The following is a 23,063-nucleotide window of genomic DNA, read 5'->3' as shown; positions in this document are numbered from 1 at the left end:
TTTTTTTCCAAGGCCAATTCATATAAAAGCGAATTTTGAAATTATAGATGAAGACTAGTCGGCTGAGTCATCCAGCATTTTCATATTTCTCGCAGGTAATGCAGCTTGGTTGTAGTTCCTGGCTTTTTACATACCCAACTTGGAGTATTGATTATTCTTACCTATTTGGGAAATGTTCAAACTCTTCCTGCTGCCTTCTACCATCATAAAAAAGGGAGAATAAGACCCCCCCCCCCCCAAAGGCAGTGACGGGTGTGCAGAGATTTACATTTTATTTGTAGAGGCCATTTGTGAAAAACACATTCCCATGTAATTAAATATTTTAAGCCCTCAGTATTATTAAAAAGTATGCAAAGCAGCTGATATTTGTTAGGTTTGTTTAATTTCTAAATTTTTTGGGGTTTGTCTACTTTTCCTCCTCCTTTACTAAGGCCGGCCATACACGGTTTGAATCTCGACCAGTTCTGCAGAAACCAGCCGAGATTTGAACCGTTAATGTGTAGGCTGAATGTACCAAGTTTGTCAATCAACTTGGGTACAACCAGCCTGACAGTTTCTCTCATCGATAATCACTGTCTTCTCACAGCAGAGACGGCTTCCCCCACCCTCTCATCGGGAGAAGACAATGGCCCAAAGTTAATCTTCACAATTGTGTAAAAGCACATACCAATCTCTCCCTTAGGGCTCTGTAACTCACATTAGAGGGTGACTGTTGAGGTACAGTGATCTGAACAGTTTTTGTTATAGAACATATTTCCACCCCATCAAATCATTCTCTGCAGCTATTACCTTTTGTACCACCACCCCTTCCCTTTAGAATGTAAACTCTACGAGCAGGACCCGCCTGTACCTTTTGTATTGTACTGTAATTGTTTTGTCCCCCCTTATACGTTGTAAAGCGCTGCATAAACTGTTGGCGCTATATAAATTGTGTATAATAATAATACATTTTTAAGATGTGTAGCGGCGGGCTCCTGAAGAGCACGCGCTATGCGTTTTTCAAAGTTAAACTTTGCCTAAACTGCAGTTTAGTTTGGGTTTATTTGTCTAAATTTGACTTCTGTATCAGTCTGACTGGACTATGAGATGTTCGGCCTGGCCACAGGGGGCACTGTCTCTTGTGGCAGGTGTGGAACTATGGTCTGGTTATGCGCTTAAGTTACTCTCTTTCGGAGCCAGGTCAGTGGGAGTGGCCCTCTCGCTGTGCCCTCTGGGAGAGGGTATTTAAGATGTGGACGTCAGGTGGTTCGGGACCAGTATGATGTGCTGATTACATGGTCCTGGTCCTCCTGACCAGCCCCTAGGAGGGCTATGGCCTGGGGTGCGGATCCACCTGACTTTAACGCCTCGGGGCTGGCTAGCCCAAGGCGGGGAAACTAGAGGATTCTGAGGTGGATGGGAGAGACCCAGTGTACTTCAAGCATTCCAGGGGAGGACTCTTTAGAAGAACACCACGCACGGGTTGGTTTTCTTAACAAGAGCCTGGAAGGGCTAAAGTAACCGAGAGAATCCGGTCTTGTGGATATCTCCAAGCAGGCTGAAAGATCCAGGTATCCTACAAGTGTTCTACAGCTTAGTTTCCTACGTGTTCTGCAACAACGTCTGTGAGAAAGACTTTGTTCCTGAATAAGCACCTTGTTGGCTGCTAGGCCTTGTGACAGAGGGACTGTCCAACCTGAGTGTTCATCCAGCTGCAAATGGCTATTCTCTGGATGCAGTCAAAGTAAGCAAGTTCTTTAATGTTTTTGGACTTTGACATTGAGAGTACCTGAACTTCTTTCCAACCCTCTGATCCCAAGTTAAGACTGTTCCAATGGTTTAAGTTTTGCAAATAAAATCCATTCAAGTGGATCTGTTGTCAGTCTCAAGTTACTGGGTCATCTTCCACGGGACATCCCCTAGACGTGTCACAAGGAGAACGGAAGGTAACGGTAAGCCCAAAATATAACCAGCAGCTCCTTCGGGGGTTAGTGCTACAGACAGATTATGTGTTTTGCAGCAACGTGTGATAAAAGCCATAAACACCATACCACAACACACAGATGTTACATCTCAAACAAATGACAAATGTGAAGAGGCCCTCTGGGAAACAGCTGAATATGGGGTTGGGTGGCACTTTAACACATGACCAGTGTTGAACCATTTGTTATATCATCTTTAGTAAAGTTCATGCCATTACAGTAACAGGTTTTTTTTTTTTTTAAGAATCGGGTTTATTGGAACATTATGCACAGGAATAAACAGATACATAAATAATCAATATGATATCGAATTGAGTTCCATGTGGAAGGCACAGATCACAAAACATAATTTCAAATAATATTTACAGTAACAATTTCTTATACAATTATTAAAGCTGAATTCAAGCCTTGCCTTCAGTCTTGCAACATTGTACAGACTACTCTCCGGTAAGTTATTGTTCTGCACACTGTGAGCTTTTCACTTTGCATTAGAACCTGAAGCCTACCTCAGTTCTTGACTGGAGGGCATCCAGCATCATCTAGTACTTTCCTAACCCACCCCTTTCATTCACTGGATTTCAATTCATAGAGGCTCGGCATCTCATATGGGTGATATGTAGGATGGTCTGCATGCAAATTCTTCCTGCCTGGGAATGCCCACTCCTCCAGACTGACATCTATCCATCAAAGCATTTTGATATTTGCGAAGTACCTCCCAAGAGCCAGCTCACTGCTTGCGTTAAGGTTGAGGGATTTTGAGAATTATATTGAGGCGAAGTGTTGTCATATTTTCATTCTGTGTACAGCACCCTGCCAACCCCTCCAAGTAGCCATAATCTTCCTGCATACAAGTAGCTCCGCAAGCTGTGTTCAACTCTGGTTTGAAGTAAATGAAAGTCAGGCTTCAGTTTGACATGACCGATTGGCAGGGATTTGAGCTGCAGCCTGTCTCATTTATTTTTTACTGGAGTTGCATACAGTGTGCGGCGATATTCTATCTTGGAGTGAGATTTGCTTTTTCTCTGGCACCGCCTGAATACAAAGTGCAAACCTGAGAGACTGATACTGCGGACTTGGAACGGCACTGAACTGTTGTTATATTCATAATGTTCCTGCGCTACATAGAGAGGAACAGAAATGGTGATGACATCACTTGGTCTCACATAAGGTATAAAAACATAATAGGTTAAAGTTTTTTTTAGCATGCTGATAGGGGGAAAAAAGGAACCAGGAAAGGGATAATATACGGAGATTAAAAAGGAGCTTCAGACTCCTTCACAAAAAAAGAAAAGTCAGCAGCTATAAACACTGTAGCTGCTAACTTTTAATATAAAGTCACTTGCCTGTCCAGGGATGTCTTCACCTAAGCCAAATCTTCAATCAGCTTCAGGTGCAGGCACCTCTAATAAGGGAAACAGGAAGTGAAGCCTTGTGGCATCATAGCCTGTTTCCTACTGCACATGTGCTGGTTGTATTGCACCTTGTGAATGGTCTCATAGTCTTCTTGGACCTGTGATGTGTCCCAGAGGACTGTAAGGGAAGGGGGGCTGAACTTGCATGGTTACATAGTTGATAAGATTGAATAAGGGCAATAGTCCATCCAGTTCAACGTGTTTGTGTGTGTGTAGATAATTATTTCCCATACCCCTGTATATTGCATTCGCTAAGATGCATGTCCAAGAGTATTTTAAATCTATCAATACTTCTTGCTGACGCCACCAATTGTGGAAGAGAGCTCCACATCCTTACCTCCCTGAGGGTGAAAAACTTCTGGCTCAGTTCCCCGCTACCATCTGAGCCGAAAGTGGGAGCTGGTGGCAAACCTTTTATTTTTTTATTTTGGATAGAATAAGGGGAGGGTTATAAACCCTGTCAATCGTTTTTTTCGCCATCCGTGTCCCATTTTGGAGATTTAACTTCACTTCCAGTTTCATAGCCGAATAGGTAGTAAGAGGAAATCCTCGCAAATTGAGGGAGCCCCTTGGGACCCCAGGTCATCACAACCATTGTCCCCATTGGAAGGTTTCCCTTCTATTACTTTTCTGGGGACAACCCAAAATGTGGGATTTTTTTTTCACTTTCAATGATAATGATAAACGGGGTGAATAGAGAGGGTGAATTTCCCTGACGGGGGCACAGACAGCAGTAAAAACTGACAGGTGTTCTATTCTCTCTCCCCTCTTCCCAAAACTAAAAAAAGGTTTGCCTTTAATTATACTTTGAATTAAAAAAAAAAGTGTTATTACTGTAGGTCTGGTTAAGCTATCCCATATCTTACAAAAACCGGCGTATCAGTTTTAAGTCAATGGGGACCCATTTGATAACATGGCACCTGCATTCTGTTATACGAGTTCATTGTGATGAGTAGAAGTAACAGCTTTTTTATGTTTGTCTTCAGTTTTAGGTCAAAACTTTGTTTTGAGTTATACCAGAAATTGCTGATTCATAGTGATGCTCACTTTTGTCTTCCTATAATGTTAGCACAATGTTACCCTAATGCATTCTCTGCTCCCACCCAGTCCCATGTAAATACTTACCTGAGCCCTATCTCGATCCAGCACTATGCCTAAGAGCAGTGGTTCTCTCCTCACATGACTTCAGTGGAAGCCATTGGCTCCTGCTGCTGTCAATCAAATCATGTGCGGAGAGAGCAAGGGGCACACAGGCCAGCTTGGGATCGAGCCCACATAAGTGTCTCCATTACATGCTGCTTTCTATGGGGTCACTCAGAAATGGAGGGGGAGCTGAGAGAACCAGAGGGAGGCCTAAGGAGAGGAGGGTCATTACACAGAGCAGGTAAGTATGACATGTTTATTACTCTAAAGCCCCGTACACACGAGCGGACTTATGTCCGACAGACTTCCGAAGGAGTTCTGCCGGAGTTCTGCCGGAGTTCCGACAGAGTTCTGACGGACTTTTCGAATGAGCGGACTTGGCCACACACAATCACACCAAACTCCGACGGATTCGAACGTGATGACGTACGACTGGACTCGAATAGGAAGTTCATAGCCAGTAGCCAATAGCTGCCCTAGCGTCGGTTTTAGTCCGTCGGAATAGCATACACACGAGCGAATTTTTTTCGGTAGGAACTGGGTCCGGCGGAGTTCCGTCGGAAAAATTTGAAGCATGTTCCATTTTCTAAAGTCTGTCAGACTTTTGCGAATCAAAAGTCCGTTGCAGCCCACACACGATCGAAAAGTCTGACGGAATCATTCCGTCAAACTTTGGATGTCGAAAAGTCCGCTCGTGTGTACGGGGTTTTAGAATCACTTTTGTGGTACTTTAGTGGTGGTATTGAAAGCAGGAAAGAAAACTAGAAGTGCTCAATGTGTCATACCGTGGTGTGATTTGTAAAATGCTTTTATGGAATTTCTTATTTCTCCTTTCTGATTTGTTTTTGTAAATGAAAGCACGGCTTTTCCTTGTTTTAGAAGCAGAGCTAATGTCTGTCTCCTCTCCTGTGAGCTGTGAAGGGAAACCATAACCCAGTCACAAGCTTGAATGACACATTAGATGACACAACAAGTGTTGTTTGCTGGAACTTATCTCACCCGGAAATCAGAGCTGTACTTGAAGAAGAGCCTAAAAATTGATGTGGGAATTCACAGTAGAGAATAAGCACAACAGCATTAGTCTCTTTCCAATAAAATGCCACAGCAGATGTGATTTACTTAAAGCGATGCAGAGAAAAAGCTGCCGCTTACAGGAGAAACAGATGGACAGAAAGCCTGATACCAAACTCATCTGCCATGTGCTTGTTAATAAAAACAATGTCCAAGGAAGGATTCCTTGTAGTATTTACCCTTTCCGCATTTGAGTTTCTCTGCTACATAATTAGAGACATCACACTGCACTAGAACAGTGTGTATTGTTAGTTTGTCCACCACGTGGCCTCCATTGGAGGTGAGAGATTAAAGTGGTTGTAAAGGCAGAAGTTGTTTTTTATCTTCATGCATTCTATGCATTAGGATACAAATCTTTCTGTTTGCAGCAGCTCCCTAATACTTACCTGAGCCCCCTCTCAATCCAGCGATGTCCACAAGTGCCTCGGCCGCCCGGGACTCTCCCTCCTGATTGGCTGAGACTTTGCAGCATCACTATTGGCTCCCACTGCTGCCAGTCAAAGTCAGTTAGAGAAGGGACATTGTCAAACCACGGCTTCATATCTGAATCGACACGCAGAGCTAAGGCTCGGCTCAGTTTTCCTCATAGCTAGCTGCTCGCTGTGGGGGTACTCAACAGGAGGGAGGGGCCAGGAGCACCAAAGAGGGACCCGAGAAGAGGAGGATCCTGGCTGCTCTGTGCAAATCCACTGTAACAGAGCAGGTAAGTATAACATGTTTGTTATTTTTATAGGGAAAAAAAACAGACTTTACGAACACTTTAACATTCTGGGTGGTTGCTGTTCTTTCTGCTTTCACGCTGAGGAATTTTTCAAGCACCTTTTTGTGTTTAACCACTAGAGATCCGCGCTATAGCCAAATGACGGCTACAGCGCGGACCTGCTTTGCCTGGACTACGTCTATTGACGTCGTCCCGTGCACGAGCGGCCTGCTCTGTGATCAGCGAGTCACGGATCGGAGCAAGGGGTCGATCCCGACCCCTTACCACGTGATCAGCTGTCAGCCAATGACAGCTGATCATGTGACACAACAGAGCCGGTGATCGGCTAGCGCGAGGAGAAAAAAAAAAGCCGATCACCGGCGGCTGTGAGAGGGACTTCAGTCCCGATCACAGCCAGCTCATTAGTGCCCACCTGCCCCCTGCCAGTGCCACCTAAGTATTAAAAAAGTGCCACCCATCAGTACCCACAATCTGCCTCAACAACAGTGCTGCACCCCAGTGCCACATATCCGTGCCCATCAGTGTCATCTACCAGTGCCCATCAGTCCCATCTATCAGTGGTACCTATCAGTGCCCCTTAGTGCCACCCATCCGTGCCATCTTATCTGTGCCCATCAGTACTGCCTTATCTGTGCCTATCGTTGCCACCTTATCTGTGCCTATCGTTGCCACCTTATCTGTGCCTATCGTTGCCACCTTATCTGTGCCTATCGTTGCCACCTTATCTGTGCCTATCGTTGCCACCTTATCTGTGCCTATCGTTGCCACCTTATCTGTGCCTATCGTTGCCACCTTATCTTTGCCTATCGTTGCCACCTTATCTGTGCCTATCGTTGCCACCTTATCTGTGCCTATCAGTGCCCACCAGTGCAGCCTATCAGTGCCCACCAGTGCCGCCTCATCAGCGCATTTCAATGAAGGAGAAAAATGACCTGTTTGCAAAATTTTATAACAAACTATGAAACGTGATTTTTATTTTTTTTTGTTTAGCAAAAAATAAAACTCCGAGCTGTATTAAATACCACCAAAAGAAAGCTCTATTTGTGGGAAAAAAATGATAAAAATTTCATTTGGGTACAGTGTTGTATGGCCGCGCAATTATCATTCAAAGTGCATCAGCGCTGAAAGCTGAAAATTGGTCTGGGCAGGAGGGGGGGGGGTTTAAGTGCCCAGTAAGCAAGTGGTTAAAAAAAAAAAAGCACCTGCCAAGCTCAAGAAAAATGCTTCCCTTTATAATCTATGAATGTGTTCACACTTGGGTGGTGCACTTCCATTGCAGTGTAAGGTCACTTTCACACTGGTTCACTTCAAAACTGCCAGTAAAATGCTTATGTGTTAATAGAGTGTTTTTGTAGCGTTTGCAGTGCGGTTTTGTAAAGGACACGTGACTCAAAAACGGCACTAAAAATGCTTTGAGGTGCTTTTGTTGTGGTTCCCATTCATTTCAATGAGGAGGAGTGTTTTTGGTGTCGGTTTTTTAACCGAATGCAGACCAGTCGCCACAGTTGTACTGCGGCTGCATGGTTCGGCTGCGGAAATCGCAGTTATGCTACATAGGTAGCCTAAACGGCCACTAGAGGGCACTTGTGCGCACCCCCGGCTCGCTCCCCAAGCTGATGTGAGTGCCTGGCAGTCTCGATCACCGCTGGGCTCCCGCGATCGCTCGGGGCACACGGAGAACCGGGAGCTGTGTGTGTAAACACAGTGTTTCCAGTTCTCTGAGCAGTGAACTGACAGATCGTCTGTTCATACAGAGTATACAGCTTCTCAGTTTTCCTGCACAGTCCCATCCCCCCTTCAGTTAGAACACAAACTAGGATACATATTAACCCCTTTACTGCCCCCTAGTGTTAACCCCTTCACTGCCAGTGACATTTTTACAGTAATCAATGCATTTTTAATCGCACTGGTCACTGTATTAATGCCAATGGTCCCAAAAATGTGTCAAAATTGTCCGACATAATATCGCAGTCACGATAAAAATCTCTGATCGCCGCCATTACTAGTAAAAAAAAAAAAAAAAAAAAAGTCATAAAACTATCCCCTATTTTGTTGATGCTATAACTTTTGCTCAAACCAATCAATATAGGCTTATTGTAATTTTTTTTTTTTTTAATACCAAAAATATGTAGAAGAATACGCATTGGCCTAAACTGAGGAAAAAAAAAATTATATATTTTTTGGGGATATTTATTATAGCAAAAAGTTAAAAATAGTGTTTTTTTTTTTCAAAATTGTCGCTCTTTTTTTTTGTTTATAGTGCAAAAAATAAAAACCACAGAGGCGATCAAATGCCACCAAAAGAAAGCTCTATTTGTGGGGGAAAAGGGACGTCCATTTTCTTTTGGAGCCATGTTGCACGACTGCGCACTTGTCAGTTAAAGCGACGCAGTGCCGAATCGCAAAAAGTGGTCTGGTCTTTGGCCAGCCAAATGGTCTGGGGCTTAAGTGGTTAAGCTCCCCAAAGATATTGCAAGCAGGATTTTTGTCACTGCCCCAGTGTGAAAACATTCATTGATTTTAAAGGGAAACATTTTTGTTGAGCTTTTCATGTGCTTCTTTTTTTTTAAGCAAACCTGCTTGAAAAACTCCTCGGTGTGAAAGGGCCTTAAAAAAAAAAATCTTGCTTGTAACATTTTTGGAGCATGGTTGGGGAGTTAAAAAATACACCCCAAAAACGCTTCTCCGCATTAAAATGAATGGGAACTGTATCGAAAACACCTCTCTAAAACACTTAAAAAATGCCCCTGCTAATCATTTTTGGTGCAGTTTTTAAGTCGTATGTCCTTTAAAAAACGCACCGCAAAAGAGCAGCAAAAACGCTCCATTAACGCACAGGCATTTTACTGGCAGTTTTAAAGCGAGCCGGTGTGAAAGTGCCCTTGGGGTTCATACACATGGGACTTTTATAGGCATATGCATAGTGTAATTTCCTAGCACTTTCAGCACAGCATGTTATACAAGTGAATGACTGTAGGCAGCTGTGCTCTTGTGAATGCCAATGCTTCTTTGCATCTACATTTACCTGTGCATGCGCATCCAACCTACTGTCCAAACATGAAAGTTATATCAGGCATTCGTGTACAGGTAAATGCAGATGCAAAGACTCGTCGGCTGCCTACAGTCATTTACTTGTATGGTGGGCTGTACATGGTTCCACAGGTGTTAGAAAGCATTGGGAATTACACTAGGCAGTTAATATGCCCATAAGGCTACATGCACATGGCCGTATAAATTGTACTGATCATACTGTATGGGCAAGGCTTTACTGTCACAAAAGTTCTTCTGTAAAAGACCAGTAAAATGTTCTTTTTAGATTTGTTTAAAGAGGAAGTAAACTCTCCCACTCTGATGCTTCTTTTCATTTAGTCCATCATAATAAGTAATTATCAGACTATAGCCACTGTAATCCAGTCCAAATCGCATATTACTTACTGTTTAAAGAAACTTTAAAAAAACTTGTTTCCAGGGGTAAGGCAGCGCCATCTTAAGTATTGTTTTCTGAGTCCACAGTGGAGTGTATTTCCGCCCTTACATTGAGCACTTCCTGTACTGTTAACCAAGCCTCCAATGTTTCTATGGCAACCCTGCTTCCCTGTTCATAGCTGACTTGTTTTATTTTATAGTATTTACTTGTGCCGATTGTCTAATGTTTTCCTTTGTCAGTCTTATCAGCTTCAGCTGATAAGACTGCAGTAATGGCCAGGTTTACACTGCATGTGATGTCACATGGTGTGTAGGAGGAAGCTCTGAGTGATTATGAAGTCTCCTGGGATATCAGTGGTGTGCCTAGGAAGTCCTGATAACAGATAGATAAGCCCATAGAGTGTGGAGTAAATCAGGGGAGATCTGGGCATGCTCAGTGACGTTATTCTAAGGAACAAAAAGGATATCAACAATATATGCAAGTAAGGAGATATCTACAAGCATTGCTCATTAGGGTTTTTTATGCTGATTTATATGGGACAAAGTTGTGGGGGAGAGTTTACAACCACTTTAACTACATAAAGACTTGTGCTTTTAAATGCATAGCCTCCTGCTCTGCTTTCAATCCCAGGATGCACATTTGTATATGCAGATCTTTCAGCTTTTCGATCTGTATGTGGACGCAGTGCATATGAACGCACCTGTGCACATGTGGTTAGCACTTCTTCCTAGCAGCACAAGGGCTGTCGGTTCAAATCCCAACCAGCTGGGCTAGCTTCAAGGTGTTTGCATATTCTTCCTGTGCCTGCGTGGGTTTTCTTTGGGTATTCTGGTTTTCTTCCCATACTCCAAAGACATGCTGGCATGCTAATAGTCCCTATTATGTGTTTGTATGAATGGGAGTTGGGGACCTTAAATTTACCTTAGAATGTAAGCTCCTTGGGACGGATGTGAATGCAGAATAAATATGTAAAGCGCTGCGTAAATTGACGGTACTATATTACCAAAAATATTGGGAGGCCTGCATTTCCACGCACATGAACTTTAATGGCGTCTTAGTCTGTAGCGTTCAATATAGAGTTGGCACTCCCTTTGCAGCCATAACAGCTTCAACTCCTCTGGGAAGGCTGTCCACAAGGTTTAGGCGTGTGTCTATTGGAATGTTTGACCATTCTTCGAGAAGCGCATTTGTGAGGTCAGGCACTGATGTGGGCGAGAAGGCCTGGCTCGCAGTCTCCACTCTAATTCATCCCAAAGGTGTTTTATTGGGTTGAGGTCAGGACTCTGTTCATACCAGTCAAGTTCCTCCATCTCCAACTCGCTCATCCATGTTTTTATGGACCTTGCTTTGTGCACTGGTCCAAATCATTTGCTGGAGGGAGGCCCCTTAGTTCCAGTGAAGGGAACTCTTAAGGCGTCAGCATACCAAGACATTTTGGACAATTTCATGCTCCTAACTTTGTGGGAACAGTTTGGGGATGGCCCCTTCCTATTCCAACATGACTGCGCACCAGTGCACAAAGCAAAGTCCATAAAGACATGGATGGGTGAGTTTGGGGTGGAGGAGCTTGACTGGCCTGCACAGAGTCCTGACCTCAACTTGATAGAACACCTTTGGGGTGAATTAGAGTGGATACTGCGAGCTAGGCCTTCTTGTCCACATCGGTGCCTGACCTCACAAATGCGCTTCTGGAAGAATGGTCAAACATTTCCATAGATACACTCCTAAATCTTGTGGACAGCCTTCCCAGAAGAGTTGAAGCTGTTATAGCTGCAAAGGGTGGGCCAACTATATATTGAACCCTACAGACTAAGACTGGGGTGCCATTAAAGTTCACGTGCGTGTAAAGGCAGGCGTCCCAATACTTTTGGTAATATAGTGTAAGTACCTGTAATAAACAAAATACACCTGCATTCAGATTCGTAAACGAATAACGCTTTGAATTGCTTTTTTTTTATTTTTATGGTTTTGTGCATGTACCCTAAAAGTCCCATGTGCCTGAACCCTTAAAGTGATTGTAAACCCATGAATAAAACAAACAAACAAAAAAACCTGCAAGACGAAGGCATAATGAGCTAGTATGCATAGCATACTAACTCATTATGTTTTACTTACCTTAGAGCAAAGCCCCAGCAGAGGTCCTCGTTCACCTTTCTGTCTGGCAACATTGCTCCCGGATTTACTTCCGGGTATCGCGGGCTCCAGCACTGTGATTGGCCAGAGCCGTGATGACATTACTCCCGCGCATGCGCACAGGAGCCGCCAGTAATGATATAGTCTAACTGAAGCAACGGCACACACTGCCATTGCTTCAGTGTGCATGTGCCGACATAATCAGATACAGGGGATATCTCCTAAACCATGCAGGTTTAGGAGAGATATCCAGGGTAGCTACATGTAAGCCTTACCTGTAGCAAAAAGTGTTTGTAAAGGGTTTACAACCACAGATGACAGATGATTTTCTTTCCCTACGTTACCTTTTTGGTCTGCCTTTTACAGCACGTGAAGCTTTGCGGATTGGCAGAATGCAATGATTACTGCTATAGCCACTGGTTGTGCCCAAGTCGATTGAGGAGTCCCTGCTGAATCTGCCGAATTTCGATCCATGTATGGCCAGTTTAAGGCCAACGTTACCAATTTGATACAGCCAGATATACTATTCTGGAATACAATAAAATGGGTATTGAATGACATTAATGTGCAAATTGTTCATTTATTGTTTACTTTATAGTGTCTTAAGTGTTACCTATAAACATTTCCTACTTTGACAAACTTTTACAATGCACTTGTCAAATAAAGCTGATTTACAATTTTATAGGGCTTTAAAATCGGCAGTAGCTAATTTCCTTTTCCTTTTTTTTTTTTTCCCCAGTAAAATTTTTTGGGTTAATAGAGTTGATTTATGACAGTAAAATTTGTTATGGCCTACTGGTAACTGAGAACAAGGAACAGAGGCCAGGGGTCAGTTTATACTGGTGCTGTATATTACCTGGAAACACTCCTTAGCGATGCCACTTTGTGTAGTGCTGCAGATGGGTGCATACACTTTAAAGTAGAACTATAGGCAAAACCTTTTTTTCTTTCATTTTGGATAGAGCAAGGAAGTTTTTTTTTTTTTTAGTTTTTTTTACACCGATCCTAAAGTGCCCCTGCCCATTGAAATCAGTGGGGCAGCGGTGCTTTGTGGGCGTTTTTAACCCTTTTCTGGCCACTAGAGGGGGTTAAAAGCGCCCCGCTAGCGGCCGAATAGTGCTGCTAAAATGACTGTAAAGCACCGCTAAAAATAGTGGCACTTTACCGCCAGCGGCCCCAACACCTTGGTGTGAAAGCACCTTTACAGTCAACTTTTCTTACTTGTCTTATTTTGTTTTGTTGAATATACAATTGAAAGCATTTTGATACATCTGCTCAGATCTGCTGTGCTGTCTGCCAGTGTTATGTTATTACCAGTTCTTTTTGTAGACTACTCCTCCCTATTTTATGGAAAAGAAGACGGGGGGGGGGGGTTAAAGCTCTGTCATTGAGTTACAATTCCATAGATATGGCATAGTGATTTAGCACGGTCATCCTAGCAAAGGGAGGGTGTTACTGACAGAATCAACAGATGAAAATTAGGGGGAAAAAAGCTAAAATCTGGTTACCCTGAAGACTGCTAAACTGCAATAAATTACATTTTTGTTCTAAGATTTAGAACCTCTTGAGTCCCAGTGCCTTTTGTAAATGGTGCTGGTATCAATAACTTTAAACACACTTCCAGCTCCTTTAGCAACAACTTGTGATGCCAGCTTTCACTTTTCAGGTGGGTGTGTTTCCAGTAGTCCGACCATCACCAAAGCTGCCTAACACCATCATGTGTCCTAGGCTCTCCAAAACTGGCATGGCAGATGTCACTGAGTTGGGTGGAGGAAGCACAGTGAACATCTATTTTGCTGGTCGTTATTATGGTGAATGAATAGGGCAGTGACATTTGTTACCTCACTTCAAGCTTAAAGTGATTGTTTTTTCTTTTCTGTTTTTTTTTATTTTTTATTTATTCTTTTTAAATAACATGTTATGCTTGCCTCCTTTGTGCAGTTGTTTTTGCACAGAGCAGCCCAGTTCCTCCTCTTCTCAAGTCCTTCTTTGCTGCTCCTAGCTCCTCCCTCCTTTGAGTGTCCCTCAACTGGCAGCTTGCTACAGGTTGTCACCCAAGCCGAGTCAGAGCTCCTTTCAGACACACAAGTATGACCTGGCCCTGGCCCCACCCCCTCTCTCCCCTGATTGGCTGACTGACTCTGACAGCTGTTTTGAGACAATAGCGCCGCTGCTCTGTCTCAGCCAATCAGAAGTGTACTGGATGGCTGAAGCAGTGTCCCCTACCACGCTTCACACCCCGCCCACCCCAATCCCTGCATTCTGAGTACAATGCACTCCTGAATCCTGCATTCTGAGCTCAAGGCACTCCCGAATCCTGCATTCTGAGTGCAACGCACTCCTGAATCCTGCACTCTCTTGTAATACTTTTTTTTGTGTCCACTGCTTTTGGGATCTATTTTTGGCTTAACAATGCATCATCACCCGTAGTAGATCACAAAGGCAATCTGTTTTGAACACTATGCAGGAAGGACACATGGAATGTTCCTTTCTGGCATCACGTTCTAGTGTGAACCGGCCCGAACACCAGGACACTGTGCCCGGTGATCTTTGACTTTGTTACATAGTAGGTGAGGTTGAAAAAAAACACCCAAATCCATCAAGTCCAACCTATGTGTGTGATTATATGTCAATATTACATTGTATATCCCTGTATGTTATGGTCGTTCAGGTGCTTATCTAATAGATTCTTGAAACTATCGATGCCCCTCGCTGAGACCACCGCCTGTGGAAGGGAATTCCACATCCTTGCCGCTCTTACAGTAAAGAACCCTCTACGTAGTTTAAGGTTAAACCTCTTTTCTTCTAGTTTTAATGAGTGGCCAAGAGTCTTGTTAAAGAGGAAGTAAAGCCTGATGGGTTTACTTCTTCTTTGTCTCCCTGCAAAGGTAAAGCATGATGGGCTACTATGCATCGCATAGTAGCCCATTATGTGTCACTTACCTGACACAGGAGCCAGTGATGTCACCGCTGTCCCCTGTAGCGCCATTCTTCTTGAGGGAATCGTTGCTCCGGCCACTGTCAGCGCCGGAGCAGTGATGACATCATTCCCACGCATGCGCACGGGAGCCGCCACTAGCGGCATATCGCGGTAGTGCACCTGCGCGCCACTGTCTACGGCGCATGCGCCTGTCTTTTAGTAACTATCTCCTAAACCATGTAGGTTTAGGAGATAGTTCTTGGACCTACAAGTAAGCCTTAATCTAGGCTTACCTGTAGGTCAAAGTGGTTTGTAAAGGTTTACAACCACTTTAAACTCCAGTTTTATCCCTATTGTGGGGTCACCAGTATGGTATTTGTATATTGAAATCATATCCCCTCTCAAGCCTGTCTTCTCCAGAGAGAACAAGTTCAGTGCTTGCAACCTTTCCTCATAACTAATATCCTCCAGATCCTTTATCAGCTTTGTTGCCATTCTTTGTACTCGCTCCATTTCCAGTACATCCTTCCTGAGGACTGGTGCCCAGAACTGGACAGCATATTCCAGGTGTGGCCGGACCAGAGTCTTGTAGAGCGGGAGAATTATTGTTTTATCTCTGGAGTTGATCCCCTTTTTAATGCATGCCAATATTCTGTTTGCTTTGTTAGCAGCAGCTTCAATGTTGTTCAAGTAGATTTCCAGCCCTCTAAGTTTGCCTACCCGTGGTTTAGACCAAAAGTTTATGTTTAGAGAGACCTTGTCACCAACCTAAAAAAAAAATGAACGTTATAGCACAGATAAATCAAGTATTTTAAAAGCTTAATTTCAATGCTTTTCTTTTCCATAAATTACTTTTATTTATTCACTTGCTATGTGCCTTTTGTGCTTGCTGGAAAATTTGACTACTCAATTTTCCAGCTCAGTCCCCTCCCTCCTTGCACATCATATCCCGCTCATCTTCCGGGGATGTCTAATTACTCTGTAGTGGCTTCACACCCTTACACAGCCTTGTATGTAGATACCAGGGGAGGAGCAAGGGTAAATAACATAAAGTGTCACTTGAGTCTGCTGGGACTGCTGACGTCACATCCAAGATGGGGCCCAGCAACAGTCGCAGGTCTTTTGGATTCTTACACAGGGGAGGCTTTTACAGGTAAATAATCTTATGTAAAATTTTTATTTAAATGAATGGATCTGGTGAATAGGATCTTTCTAAGGAGACTCTGTTGCCAATTCAGGGCAGTGACAGTGTCAACATAACAGTTTTACTTACCAGTACTCCCTCACAGCTTCTGCCTCCACTGCAGGCAGTACTGAAAGTCACATTCTACCCCTACCTAGAAGCACAGTGAAATGTTTGGCTGAGGCTTAGGCAGGGAAGGTAAAGTGTGTGTATTTGTTGTGGGTGCCCTTACTGAGCAAGGTGATATTGTCTCTTTACGTTAAAATTAAAAACAAGAGGAAATCTGTCATAAGAGAAACACTGGGTATACCATTTCTGATCTCTCCTTCTGAGAAAGGCAGTTGCCTGGCGGTGGGACCTTACCTTTTGGTTTTAAGAGCTTGAGTTACTTGCAACAAATATGCAGATAAGGATTTTACTGTGATCTCCCTAGTTTTCATACTTGTTTCAGGACAATGAATGAATGAGTAACTTGTATAGCGCTACATATGCGAACAAAATCGCCTCAAGGCGCTTAGCCACCAGTGTCCATCTGGGTCTTCAGAAGCGATAGGTCTTGAGCTTCTTCCTGAAGGCCTGGTGTTTTTTTTCCGAGTGGATGTCCATGGGTAGAGCGTTCCATAGCCAAGGACAGTGAGTCAGAGGCCCCGTTTATTCTATCACGCTGCGGTAATGCATGTTATGCACATTGGGGGGGATGTGGTGCAGTTGCTTCAAAATGTCACCCTAACACACATTGCCAATGAAAACATGAGTGCACCACAATTGCCATGTGTTTTAGTGAGCTGCATTACCAAAAAATGTATGTGCACTGATCACGTTAAAGCATAGTATAATGCTTCTTAGCACACATTTGAACGGGATCAGAACGTAACTACTTTGCTTTCCTGCTTGTCTGGTAAAAGCACAACCAGCCTGACTCCAAACGTCTTTCAGTGTTTAAATTTGAGTTACAATTACGCCTTACCTATTCAGTAATCAAAATTATTTCTGGTGAATTATTGATAAATATGTAAGTTTAAATGTTCTCATACTATCCAGATACTGGTTAGGCCTGCAATGTCTTACAGTTTGAGATGTCTTTTTTCTTTCAGATGAGGGCTACTGGTAAAGCACTCCTGGATGCTGTCTGCAGCCACCTTAACCTAGTTGAAGGTGATTACTTTGGACTGGAATTTCAGGATCATAGGAAAATCATGGTATGTGGCTTTTAAAAAGGCAAACATTAACTTCCCAACCTTTCTGTCTTTGCTTTAAGACTTACTGGAACAACCATGTTTGCAGGAAAAAAAAACCCAGTGAATGACGTGCTTACATTTTTGCAACTAATTGGAATAAAGTTGCACAATAATATAATTATTATTTGAATTTATTAGAAAATATTCAGACCCATATTCAGAAATTCTGACATTTGTAAAATTCTGTTTTCAGTCATTATGGGGTACTGAGTGTAGAATGAGAAAAACTAAGAATTTAAATAACTGTAGTGTTGGGCTGCAACATAAAAATTTAAAAAAGTGAAGGGGTCTGAATATTTAATAGGTAAACCTAGTGACAGGAATTTGGAAGATCGTAGAAAACACAAGAAGTAAAATTGACAGATGAAATACAAATTTACTTGACAGCTCTGTCCTTCCTGCCAAGGGAACTTCTGTTTTCTTGCTGTCTAAGGATAGTGAGTCAAATTTCTCTGGACTTTAATAACTGAATATTAAGGAAAAATAAAATAAAGTGAAGCGCTCTAAATAATAGTATTATATACCAAAAATATATACATATATCAGGAATACACAATACAGTAAAACCTTGCATTGTGAGGATAATTTATTCTAGAAACATGCTTGTAATCCAAAGCACTGTTATATCAAAGCAAATTTCCCCATAATAAATAATGGAAACCCAAATGATTCGTTCCACAACCATTTATTCATAAATCCTTCAGTTTAAAGTCCATATAAAAAGAATTTAGGAATGTGATAGGTTGTGTAACCATAAAATATCTACTAGGGATGAGCTTTGAGTTCAAGTCAAACTCATGTTCGACTTGAACATTGCCTGTTCAGCGAACAGTGAACAATTTGGGCTGTTCGCGGCAAATTCGAAAAGCCGGAACACTCTGTACAAGTCTATGGGAGAAATCTAAAGTGCTAATTTTAAAGGCTAATATGCAAGTTACTGTCCTAAATAGTATTTGGGGACCTGGGTCCTGCCCCAGGGGACATGGATCAATGCAAAAGAAAGTTTTAAAAACTGCCGTTTTTTCAGGAGCAGTGATTTTAATAATGCTTAAAGTGAAACAATAAAAGTGTAATATTTTTTTTTTGTTTCCCGTGCTTAGAACTGTCCCTGCACAAAGTGTAATTTCGCAAGGAAAAAAAGTATTTTAAAATCACTTTCAATTGTCAGCTCCCGTAATACAGAGAACACTCAATGAGTGTTCTCTGTATTACGGAGCGGACAATTCATTTATTGATCAAAAAAGCAAAAAAAAAAAAAAAGCGTGGGGTTCCCCTAAATTCAATTACCAGGCCCTTCAGGTCTGGTATGGATATTAAGGGGAACCCTGTGTCAAATTAAAAAAAAAAATTGACGTGGGGTCCCCCTAAATATCCATACCAGACCCTTTATCCGAGCATGCAACCTGGCAGGCCACAGGAAAAGAGGGGGGGGCGAGAGAGCGCCCCCCCTTCCCTCCTGAACCGTACCAGGCCACATGCCCTCAACATTGGGAGGATGCTTTGGGGGTCTGTGACCCCTCAAAGCACCATGTTCCCATGTTGATGGGCACAAGGGCCTCATCCCAACAACCCTGGCCGGTGGTTTTGGGTGTCTGCATAGACTTTAATAGGGTTCTAAAGTTCACATGAAGTTTAGGTCTGTTCGCAGGTTCTGGTGCGAACCGAACAGGGGGGTGTTCGGCTCATCCTTACTATCCACAAATGGCAGCCTCCACAAGGGTATTAGAAGCAAAATCCACCAGGAACTACAGAGTATAAAAGAGAAGAGAGGATTCCTGCATACTTAGATGTGCCTCTTTTAATCATCAACCATATGAGTTGCTAAATGTTGTACCTTCATTAAATGTAACCACATTGCTACACTTAGAGGCTCTTCTTTTCTCTTTTATACTCAGGTGTGACGTGTCACTACTTGTATAGCAATACATCACTTGTATATCAAGTCAAAACTTATTAAAACATTTTGCTTGTCTTGCAAAAGACTCTCAATCCAAGGTTTTAATGTAAGTGCTGGTTCACACAGGGGCGACTCAGATCCGACTTCAAGTCGCCCCAAGTCACCTCAGGTTGCACAACATGTAGAAATCAATGTAAGTGAATGAGAGCTGTCTTAATGCACACTACTGAAGTTGCTCCGACTTCAGAAAAGGTTCCTGTACTACTTCAATCCGACTGGTACCCATTGATTTCAATGGAGGTCGCCTCAAAGTCGGATCTCCGTCTATACGGAGGCGACTCTCAGAGAATTATCAGCTCTCAAAAGGAGTTCCCCCCTGAGAGCTCATTCTCTGATTGGCCACGGCAAGTCGCCTGGCCTGGGGCGACTTAAAGTAGTGTTGTAAGTCGCGTCCAAGTCGCGTCCATGTCACGTCAAGTCACGTCCAAGTTGCCTCCAAAAGTCGTGTTGCCCCTGTGTGAACCGAGCCTAAATATATGAAAGTGCAAAAAAGAATGTAGCTTATATATAAAAACTAGTAAAAAAGAAAATAAACTTCCATACACGATCCAATTAAGATGTGAGATCATACAAATGCAAACATTTTAACCACTTGCTTACTGGGCACTTAAACTCCCCTCCTGCCCAGACCAATTTTCAGCTTTCAGCGCTGATGCACTTTGAATGACATTTGCGCGGGCATACAACACTGTACCCAAATGAAATTATCATTTTTTTCCCACAAATAGAGCTTTCTTTTGGTGGTATTTAATTACAGCTCGGAGTTTTATTTTTTGCTAAACAAACAAAAAGATGCAAAAAAAAAAATCATGTTTTAGGCTAGGTTCACATTGCTGCGATGCGGGAACGCCGCGAATCCGCGGCGTTTTCCCGCATCGCATACCTCCCGCCGGCAGTTCACACTGCCCTATGCGGACGGCTGGGGGTGTCAATGTTATGTTAATGACACCCCCAGATCCGTCGGCATATCGCAGTGCGATCTGCCGACTCGCACAGGAATCGGATCGCATGGTGTGAACCCCCATGCGATCCGATTCCGTTGCGGACCCAAAAAAGGGTCCCGTGCGAGTTTGCTGCGGGACCGCTGCGAGTTCAGCCATACTATCTGTATGGCTGAACTCGCAGCGCTACGGAGATCGGATGTGATTTGCTGTGCGAATCACATCCGGTTCTCCCCCCGCAGCGGTGTGAACCCGGCCTAATAGTTTGTTATAAAATTTTGCAAACAGGTCATTTTTCTCCTTCATTGAAGTGCGCTGATGAGGCGGCACTGATAGGCTGCACTGGTGGGCACTGATAGGCTGGCACTGGTGGGCACTGATAGGCTGGCACTGGTGGGCACTGATAGGCTGGCACTGGTGGGCACTGATAGGCTGGCACTGGTGGGCACTGATAGGCTGGCACTGGTGGGCACTGATAGGCTGGCACTGGTGGGCACTGATAAGGTGGCACTGATGGGCAAAGATGGGCACAGATAAGATGGCACGGATGGGTGGCACTAAAGGGCACTGATAGGTACCACTGATAGGTGGCTCTGATAGGTGGCACTGCTGGGCACTGATGGGTGGCACTGATATGCACTGGTAGATGACACTGATGGGCACGGATATGTGGCACTGGGGTGCAGCACCGTTGTTGAGGCAGATTGTGGGCACTGCTGGGTGGCACTGTGGGCACTGCTGGGTGGCACTGTGGGCACTGCTGGGTGGCACTGTGGGCACTGCTGGGTGGCACTATGGGCACTGATGGGTGGCACTGACGGGGGAACTTATTTATTAATTAGGTGGCACTGGCTTTTCTCCTCGCGCTGACAGGAATAATAGCCGATTACCAGCTCCGTTGTATCACATGATCAGCTGTCATTGGCTGACAGCTGATCACGTGGTAAGGGGTCGGGACCGACCCCTTGCTCGGATCCGTGATCAGGCGAGTCTCATAGACTCGCCGATCAGAGGGCGCGCAGGCCGCTCGTGCACGGAACGACATCAATAGACGTAGTCCCGGCAAAGGAGGTCCGAGCTGTAGCCGTCATTTGGCTATAGCGCGGATCTCTAGTGGTTAAAGTGCAATAGTACCAATATAAAAGTAAGTGTTCATTCTATAGCCAAGTCCCATATACCACTAAAGTTTTGTGCAATAAAAATCCAAATGTTCACGGTAGTCCAATGCGCACCAGACTCTTCGCCATACATGGACCATCAGGGTATCTTCTCACCTTTACCTTTAAAAATCGCTTCATATGCATCTAGTTAAGGCAGACTCCTGGTCCTTTAAATGTTTCCTTCACTCCTCCAGCTGGTATAACCATGCAAAAGCACAAAGAAAGAAGCTGATAGTGTAGACCGCTAGATTATATTTATTATATGTAAAAAATGTCACTCACAAGACAGTAGATTATAACAGCATGTGGAAACAGTAAAATCATCCACAGTACAAGCTTCAGGAAAATGGCATCCTCATCCTACCCAGTGTGATGACAGCACCGCCCGCCTAACACTTTGTGCCTACTGACTTTCTCAAAGGCCGAGTACGGCCTCACTCGACGGCATCACTCTTAAATATACAAAGAGTCTGGTCACTCAGTAAACCGATAAACAAAAGCCATCATAGTGGAGACCAAGCCCCACCACACATGTAAGATATACACCACCGCTCAAAAGCAGGTCCTGGGAACTCAGAGATAATTATTAATGTGGATAATGACAGAACTCTGGACAGCCGCACTCCAATGCTAAAACGATGCTTTATTCAAATAATATTTAGGACACAGCAAATTACATCACAGAGAAAGATGCTAACAGCTGACACATTTCACATTAAGGCTAGTGCTTAATCATAGCTGGTTCAGCTGGTACCAGCTATGAGTAAGCACTAGCCTTAGTGCGAAACGCGTCAGCTGTTAGCATCTTTCGCTGTGATGTCATTTGCTTTGTCCTAAATATTATTTGAATAAAGCATCGTTTTAGCTTTGGAGTGCGGCTATCCAGAGTTCTGTCATTACCCAGCACACATGTACACACTAATAGAAAAGCAAATAGCTCCATTTTACAGAGGACCACAAAATGTTATATACAGACAATCTATGTAAATACAACAACTCAAGGCAGTAATATATCGCCTGACATTTACAGGTAAACATAATGCTTGAATGTAGACTTAAAATATGCAATTTCACATTTTATAATGACTGATTATTATTTTTACGTCAGTAAAATAAAGTTTTGCTGCTCTTTTAACAATCCAAGACTGTGAAGATTACCTATTCATCACTCCGGCTGTATTTTTTCACCCCTGATTTTATTAATAGCTTTGACTATCTTGCCAATTGAAGTAGAGCCAACAATAAATATGTTTATATTTTTGTATTCTTTCAGGTATGGCTGGACCTCATCAAACCCATCATAAAGCAGATCAGACGTGGGTATATATTTCTGTGTGTAGTTAGCAGTCCTACCATAGCTCAGCAGAATAGTCTGTAGTGCCGTACAATGGATTTCTTTCTTTTTCTTCTCGCAGGACCCAAGACTGTAGTTCTGAAGTTTGTTGTTAAGTTCTTCCCCCCTGATCACACCCAACTGCAAGAAGAATTAACCAGGTCTGCACATTCTGCTGCTACTGTGTGGAAGCAAGAATTTTGCATGTATATAGCGTAACAAATATACAAAAATAATGAACTTAACCACCTTTTTTTGTAGAGCAAACAACATCATGCCTTACTTTAAAAAATATATATTATTAGTGACAGTGGGCATGTTTGAGTGTTCTGTATGTGTTATCGAATGTATTAGGCACTTGAATTTTGTGCAGTAAGTGACCCTTCCTAACAGATTAGAGACTATATTGGTGGGTGGCATGTCTATGATGGGGAAGTGTAGGTATTACACTGTAGATATTACA

General features: G+C 43.3%; 1 protein-coding gene across 4 annotated transcripts in view; it reads left to right on the top strand.

The window, feature by feature from the left end:
* The window catches only part of FARP1 (FERM, ARH/RhoGEF and pleckstrin domain protein 1), a 271,079-nt gene that overhangs the window by 155,708 nt on the left and 92,308 nt on the right, over positions 1–23,063 (top strand). For all 4 annotated transcript variants that reach the window (XM_077482994.1, XM_077482993.1, XM_077482995.1 and 1 more), the window contains exons 3-5: positions 17,066–17,170; positions 22,541–22,583; positions 22,683–22,761. In XM_077482994.1, coding sequence (XP_077339120.1) covers positions 17,066–17,170; positions 22,541–22,583; positions 22,683–22,761 — 227 coding nt within the window. The remainder of the gene's footprint in view (positions 1–17,065; positions 17,171–22,540; positions 22,584–22,682; positions 22,762–23,063) is intronic.

The sequence above is a fragment of the Lithobates pipiens genome, unplaced genomic scaffold (assembly GCF_037356315.1).
Source record: "Lithobates pipiens isolate NorthernLeopardFrog02 unplaced genomic scaffold, aLitPip1_a1.2 Scaffold_16, whole genome shotgun sequence".
Classification (NCBI taxonomy): domain Eukaryota; kingdom Metazoa; phylum Chordata; class Amphibia; order Anura; family Ranidae; genus Lithobates; species Lithobates pipiens.
This window is presented reverse-complemented; position numbering and strand designations above follow the sequence as displayed.